This window comes from Musca vetustissima, unplaced genomic scaffold (assembly GCF_032173495.1).
Source record: "Musca vetustissima isolate MV318-11 ecotype Yass unplaced genomic scaffold, APGP_CSIRO_Mvet_v1 utg57021, whole genome shotgun sequence".
Taxonomy (NCBI): domain Eukaryota; kingdom Metazoa; phylum Arthropoda; class Insecta; order Diptera; family Muscidae; genus Musca; species Musca vetustissima.
In genome coordinates this window covers 8,187-15,906 of record NW_026888309.1, presented here as the reverse complement: position 1 = coordinate 15,906, position 7,720 = coordinate 8,187, and the positions used below count along the sequence as shown (strand labels likewise).

At 36.5% G+C, this 7,720-nt stretch overlaps 1 protein-coding gene across 1 annotated transcript; it reads right to left on the bottom strand.

The window, feature by feature from the left end:
- Nucleotides 1-383: 383 nt before the first annotated feature.
- Nucleotides 384-6,498, bottom strand: LOC133336145 (transcription initiation factor TFIID subunit 6-like). The gene is made up of 5 exons (XM_061544442.1): nucleotides 5,621-6,498; nucleotides 5,110-5,555; nucleotides 4,861-5,046; nucleotides 450-628; nucleotides 384-394 (listed from the first exon to the last, which is right to left on the bottom strand). The coding sequence occupies exons 1-5, from the start codon at nucleotides 6,461-6,463 to the stop codon at nucleotides 384-386; spliced, it is 1,665 nt and encodes a 554-aa protein (XP_061400426.1). The 5' UTR covers nucleotides 6,464-6,498.
- Nucleotides 6,499-7,720: the final 1,222 nt, after the last annotated feature.

Below are 7,720 nucleotides of genomic sequence, written 5' to 3'. Positions count from 1 at the left end.
CTTCCGTTTCAATTATAATATTATTTGAATCAACAGATGTCTGAAAAGAAAACACAAAAAACGGAAATCATAAATTAGTAATCCGCTCATGGATAAGTGAGATTCAAGTCACGGGTCTCATCATCATCATCAGCATGAGTGTAAGGCATACAAACAAAACAGAAAAATAAACAAAAATGAAACGGAAAAACACTGAGCAGGATATGAATGGAGGATGAATACGACGACCGAACCACTTACCCTTTCACTTCTATTTAATAGACTATTGCTACTGCCAATAACAACCGTATTGCCAACGGTGCTAAAGATACCACCACTACTACTGGCCGAACTTGTTGTTGGAGCCATTGAACCACCAAGACCTGCACTGCCATTTCCACCCATCATGGCTGAGCTACCAATTGTTATGGTGCCAGTGTTGCTGTTGGCACCATTTGACGATGAATTACTTGATAATTGTGAGGACGATTGTTGTTGAATTTGTTGGTGTTGTTGTTGTTGCTGCTGGGGTTGGCTGGACTGGGCCTGTACAATAACAAATTTTTGTGGCTGTGGGGTTTGTGGTTGCTGCTGTATTTGTGTCGGTTGTATTCCTCGCAATTGTGGCAGGGTGGTGATGACAGGACTTCTGTAAATAATGAGAAAAACAAATATCAGGCATTAAACTATTCAGAAGTGTTATTGTTGTTGTTTATGTAGTTGTGAGAAGCATTGAGGTCAAGTGTAATGATTTGTTAGGGAACTTATCTTTTGATCTTTTTTGTCAGCCAACCATATGTTAGCATATAGACCCCACTTATCATATTATTTACACTTGGTAAACAACAATGAGGATAATGGATACTTGATTTGGATAAAAAAACTGAAGGACACACAATGGGCGGCATGGAAACATTTTAATTTAAAAATCTGGACAAATGAATTTAAAAATGTTAAAATCCACGCCTAGAGTTGCCCCCATCCTTGAGAAAATATTTCGTTAAAAATCCACGCCTAGAGTTGTCCCCATACTTGAGAAAATATTTCGTTAAAAATCCACGGCTAGAGTTGTCCCCATCCTTGAGAAAATATTTCGTTAAAAATCCACGCCTAGAGTTGTCCCCATACTTGAGAAAATATTTCGTTAAAAATCCACGGCTAGAGTTGTCCCCATCCTTGAGAAAATATTTCGTTAAAAATCCACGCCTAGAGTTGTCCCCATCCTTGAGAAAATATTTCGTTAAAAATCCACGCCTAGAGTTGTCCCGATCCTTGAGAAAATATTTCGTTAAAAATCCACGCCTAGAGTTGTCCCCATCCTTGAGAAAATATTTCGTTAAAAATCCACGCCTAGAGTTGCCCCATCCTTGAGAAAATATTTCGTTAAAAATCCACGCCTAGAGTTGTCCCCATCCTTGAGAAAATTTTTTGTTAAAAATGCACGCCTAGAGTTGTCCCCATCCTTGAGAAAATATTTCGTTAAAAATCTACGCCTAGAGTTGTCCCCATCCTTGAGAAAATATTTCGTTAAAAATCCACGCCTAGAGTTGTCCCCATCCTTGAGAAAATATTTTGTTAAAAATCCACGCCTAGAGTTGTGCCCATCCTCGAGAAAATATTTGTTTAAAAATCCACGCCTAAAACTCTTTCAATCCTCAAGCAAATATTTGTTTAAAAATCCAAGCCTAAAACTCTTTCAATCCTCAAGAACATATTTCTTTAAAAATCCACGCCTAAAGCTCCTCCAATCCTCCAGATAATATTCATTTAAAAATCCACGCCTAAAGCTCCTCAAATCCTCGAGAAAATACTCATTTAAAAATCCATACCTAAAGCCCCTCCGAACCTCGAGAAAATATTCATTTAAAAATCCACGCCTAAAGCTCCTCCAATCCTCGAGAAAATACTCATTTAAAAATCCATACCTAAAGCCCCTCCGAACCTCGAGAAAATATTCATTTAAAAATCCACGCCTAAAGCTCCTCCAATCCTCGAGAAAATACTCATTTAAAAATCCATACCTAAAGCTCCTCCAATCCTCGAGAAAATATTCATTTAAAAATCCACGCCTAAAGCTCCTCCAATCCTCGAGAAAATACTCATTTAAAAATCCATACCTAAAGCTCCTCAAATCCTCGAGAAAATATTCATTTAAAAATCCACGCCTTCATTTAAAAATCCTCGAGAAAATACTTATTTAAAAATCCATACCTAAAGCTCCTCCAATCCTCGAGAAAATATTAATTTAAAAATCCACGCCTAAAGCTCCTCCAATCCTCGAGAAAATACTCATTTAAAAATCCATACCTAAAGCTCCTCCAATCCTCGAGAAAATATTCATTTAAAAATCCACGCCTAAAGCTCCTCCAATCCTCGAGAAAATACTCATTTAAAAATCCATACCTAAAGTTCATCCAATCCTCGAGAAAATATTCATTTAAAAATCCACGCCTAAAGCTCCTCCAATCCTCGAGAAAATACTCATTTAAAAATCCATACCTAAAGCTCCTCCAATCCTCGAGAAAATATTCATTTAAATTTTCATTTAAAAATCCACGCCTATTGTAGTTCCAGCCCTGGAGAAAATTTTCATTTAAAAATTCACGCCTATTGTAGTTCCAGCCCTGGAGAAAATTTTCATTTAAAAATCCACCCCTATTGTAGTTCCAGCCCTGGAGAATTTTTTCATTTAAAAATTCACGCCTATTGTAGTTCCAGCCCTGGAGAAAATTTTCATTTAAAAATTCACGCCTATTGTAGTTCCAGCCCTGGAGAAAATTTTCATTTAAAAATCCACCCCTATTGTAGTTCCAGCCCTGGAGAATTTTTTCATTTAAAAATCTACGCCTATTGTAGTTCCAGCCCTGGAGAAAATTTTCATTTAAAAATCTACGCCTATTGTAGTTCCAGCCCTGGAGAAAATTTTCATTTAAAAATCTACGCCAATTGTAGTTCCATCCCTGGAGAAAATTTTCATTTAAAAATCTACGCCTATTGTAGTTCCATCCCTGGAGAAAATTTTCATTTAAAAATCTACGCCTATTGTAGTTCCATCCCTGGAGAAAATTTTCATTTAAAAATCCACGCCTATTGTAGTTCCAGCCCTGGAGAAAATAATCATTTAAAAATCTACGACTATTGTAGTTCCAGCCCTGGAGAAAATTTTCATTTAAAAATCCACCCCTATTGTAGTTCCAGCCCTGGAGAATTTTTTCATTTAAAAATTCACGCCTATTGTAGTTCCAGCCCTGGAGAAAATTTTCATTTAAAAATCCACGCCTATTGTAGTTCCAGCCCTGGAGAATTTTTTCATTTAAAAATTCACGCCTATTGTAGTTCCAGCCCTGGAGAAAATTTTCATTTAAAAATCCACGCCTATTGTAGTTCCAGCCCTGGAGAAAATTTTCATTTAAAAATCTACGCCTATTGTAGTTCCATCCCTGGAGAAAATTTTCATTTAAAAATCTACGCCTATTGTAGTTCCATCCCTGGAGAAAATTTTCATTTAAAAATCTACGCCTGTTGTAGTTCCATCCCTGGAGAAAATTTTCATTTAAAAATCTACGCCTATTGTAGTTCCATCCCTGGAGAAAATTTTCATTTAAAAATCTACGCCTATTGTAGTTCCATCCCTGGAGAAAATTTTAATTTAAAAATCTACGCCTATTGTAGTTCCATCCCTGGAGAAAATTTTCATTTAAAAATCTACGCCTATTGTAGTTCCATCCCTGGAGAAAATTTTAATTTAAAAATCTACGCCTATTGTAGTTCCATCCCTGGAGAAAATTTTAATTTAAAAATCTACGCCTATTGTAGTTCCATCCCTGGAGAAAATTTTCATTTAAAAATCTACGCCTATTGTAGTTCCATCCCTGGAGAAAATTTTCATTTAAAAATCTACGCCTATTGTAGTTCCATCCCTGGAGAAAATTTTCATTTAAAAATCTACGCCTATTGTAGTTCCATCCCTGGAGAAAATTTTCATTTAAAAATCTACGCCAATTGTAGTTCCATCCCTGGAGAAAATTTTCATTTAAAAATCTACGCCTATTGTAGTTCCATCCCTGGAGAAAATTTTCATTTAAAAATCTACGCCTATTGTAGTTCCATCCCTGGAGAAAATTTTCATTTAAAAATCCACGCCTATTGTAGTTCCATCCCTGGAGAAAATTTTCATTTAAAAATCTACGCCAATTGTAGTTCCATCCCTGGAGAAAATTTTCATTTAAAAATCTACGCCTATTGTAGTTCCATCCCTGGAGAAAATTTTCATTTAAAAATCTACGCCTATTGTAGTTCCATCCCTGGAGAAAATTTTCATTTAAAAATCCACGCCTATTGTAGTTCCAGCCCTGGAGAAAATAATCATTTAAAAATCTACGACTATTGTAGTTCCAGCCCTGGAGAAAATTTTCATTTAAAAATCCACGCCTATTGTAGTTCCAGCCCTGGAGAAAATTTTCATTTAAAAATCCACGCCTATTGTAGTTCCAGCCTTGGAGAAAATTTTCATTTAAAAATCTACGCCTATTGTAGTTCCAGCCCTGGAGAAAATTTTCATTTAAAAATCCACGCCTATTGTAGTTCCAGCCCTGAAGAATTTTTTCATTTAAAAATTCACGCCTATTGTAGTTCCAGCCCTGGAGAAAATTTTCATTTAAAAATCCACGCCTATTGTAGTTCCAGCCCTGAAGAATTTTTTCATTTAAAAATTCACGCCTATTGTAGTTCCAGCCCTGGAGAAAATTTTCATTTAAAAATTCACGCCTATTGTAGTTCCAGCCCTGGAGAAAATTTTCATTTAAAAATCCACGCCTGTTTTAGTTACAGCACTGGAGAAAATTTTACTTTAAAAATCCACGAAATACAAAATTTACTTACGGTTGCCTTTGTGGTGTAATTTGTGTCACCTGAGGTCTACCAATTGTGGTGGCGGTTTGGGCCGCCGACGTAATTGTTCCACTAGATATTGCACTGGAACCGGTAATGGTTACCGTGGAAGATGGTGTATTACGAGCCTTAACCACTGCCTGACACAATGAGGGCCCTAGGAAACCAAAATCATTTCTAAAAGAAATAAAACCGAATAAATTAAAAAAATCAGAAGTGCAAATACCCTCCTTTACTTACTTATATTCCTCAGCATAATCCGGCGGTGAACGTATCTGCTTTAGAATAGGTGGACAAACCTTCTGCAACATTGCCCGTATATGACCAGCTGCTGTTTTATCTGTGTTACTTTGCGATGAACCCAGCAAATGATTCTCAATACGTTCCGATATGAATTTCAGACGTGGTATAATAAAGACCTTAATAACTTCAGCACCCAATTCGGAGAGGCCAGCAATAGAGCCATATAACGATGACAAATGGGTCTTATCATTCTGCAATGCCTTGCTGAAGATACGGGTAACACGTGTCTGCAAATTATTCGTGGATGTGTTAAAGGTTTTACATATCTGGGCCATCAGACGAGAGGCAAAATCACGTAATGCCCAATGGTTGTCCAACTCGGGACGCATACACAATTGTTTCGAAACGATGCAGGTGGTAACCGAGGGTATCAATTCGTGTAACTGTGAAGAAAAAAAATCTCGATTAGTTTCTTTTTTAAATATGGAATCAAATTTCCCCAACTTACATATTTCTCCAAATACAGGGAGGGATTATCCAACATGGCCTTTACCATACGCATCAAATAAATCAACAGGGCCAAGTTGTTCTGCACCACATTGACCTTAACACCCTCGGCTATAAAAGTACACATACGCGGTAACATTTCATGAAGACCAGGATCGGATGACAATGACTGAAGAGCTTCACCACGTCTTGGCTCATCGGATCCCACACATGCTTCTGTAATCTCCTTATAATACAACTGTTGCTCGACCGACAGCTCATGAGTGGCCAATTGTTTGACATGGACCGTTTCGACATTTTTCAGTTTATGAATTTTACCCGTTGCCGGTTTACCCGCTGTGTCTTTGGTAACACCCTGTTCCAACTTTACCACCGGATTCACCGAATCCAATGCTTGATGATCTTTCGAAAGGGGTGGAGGATTCTCGGGTATTGTCGGTTGGATACCATCCACAGCCAACCAATGTGTGCGCAGTGTTATATCCAGTGGGATTTTTGCCACATTACCTTGGACAATTTCCGTCAAATCCATTTCTTTTTCTTCGATGAAATGTAACTCCCTACCGCCGCCCGAGGCAAATCGGAATGGTATAAAGTCGTTTGAGGTGAAACCATATTGTGGTTCAATATTGCGAACCTTCAAAGCATGATCGATGTCACTCATAATCAGCTTTTCCCGCTTGGAATGATGCATAAATTTTGCGGCATCCTGAACAATGCGTTTGATCTTTATGGAGACATCTTCGGCCAATTCCTTAGCGGCATCATCGGGCAGTGAGCCAACACCAATACTTTCGGCAATTACTTTCATCGACTCGGCCGACAAAGTTGTGCCATACATCATATCCCCAACGGTGGTTGCGGCCGCAGAGGAACTCATTTTTTGTCCAAATTTACTCCAAAGAAGCGTCTCTAGTCCACACTTTCAAGGGTTGAATAGTTTGAAAACAAGAGTTTTTAGGGTACAACAGATCGTTTTACAACCAAAATGAATCAAAACAATCAACAGCTAGTTCAAATGATTGTTTCAATCAAATGAATGAACTGGAACTAGTGCTAGTTGCTTTGTTAAAACTCGTTCAGTGGTAACCAAGACAAATATATGAGTTTTTTTATAAAAAAAAATAGTTTTTTTATAAAAAAGCAATTGCTTAGTTATTTTTTATTAAAACAAATATAAACATTGCCTTATCCAATGAAACCAAGTGTTAAAAGATCGAAAATAGTTGATTTGATAAGATGGCGTATGTTCAGTGCAAACAATTGTTTGCATCTGGCGACAAAGATAATTTATTGTTAAATTTTGTTAATTTAATAATTTTTTTAAATAAGTGCAATGATAAACGTATATGGCAAAACAAAAGTAAAAAATAAGCCACTTGTTTAAAAATAAAACCAAAAAATGCTTTTGACAAATCATCAAAGAGTACGTTCAGTGTACGTTAATAGAGCCGTTTTATTTGAAGGCGTATACATACTATCAAATTGGATTGTCTAAAGGTACATTTACATATACGATTTTAAATCGACTCGATTAACGAAATCCAGAAATACAACCTAATTGTTTACACATACCCTTAATCATGTTCTAAATGCCGATCAGCTGATGTTTGTTAGTATACATACAAAATTATTAATTTGCGCCAAAAATATTTGTTTGCAATTTGAAAAAGAATAGAAGAATTACCACAATGGAAATGTTTTTGCAATACTGTGATCGTTTGGAAAGTAAAAAAAAAAACACCTAAAAACACAAAAATTCTATAATTAATTTTTATTTTCCTTTGATCTGTCATTTTTGTATTTGTCAGCCGTTAAATTGAAAAACAAACGGCATGTTTTTACATGCAAATTTTGGTACATTGTGAGAGAGTTGTATTTTTTCGTACAAAACCCGCGTTGCATCTCAGTAGTATCATGATTTCGATCATGATTTAAAATAAATCCTGCTGCACGATGATTTAAATTTGTGTGGTAAATCATGGTAAATTTAGCCTGATTAAGAAAATAAACCCTGATTCAGTCTTTAATCATGATTAAATGTTATATGTAAATTCGCTTTAAGTGATTGCTCGCAGGGTGCGCAAAAATTCGCTCGCGA

Coding starts and splice junctions, on each gene's coding strand:
- LOC133336145 (XM_061544442.1), bottom strand. CDS start 6,463: ATGATGTATGGCACAACTTTGTCGGCCGAGTCGATGAAAGTAATTGCC. Junction 5,556..5,620: donor CCCTGTATTTGGAGAAATAT/GTAAGTTGGGGA, acceptor TTTTCTTCACAG/TTACACGAATTGATACCCTC. Junction 5,047..5,109: donor GATTATGCTGAGGAATATAA/GTAAGTAAAGGA, acceptor TATTTCTTTTAG/AAATGATTTTGGTTTCCTAG.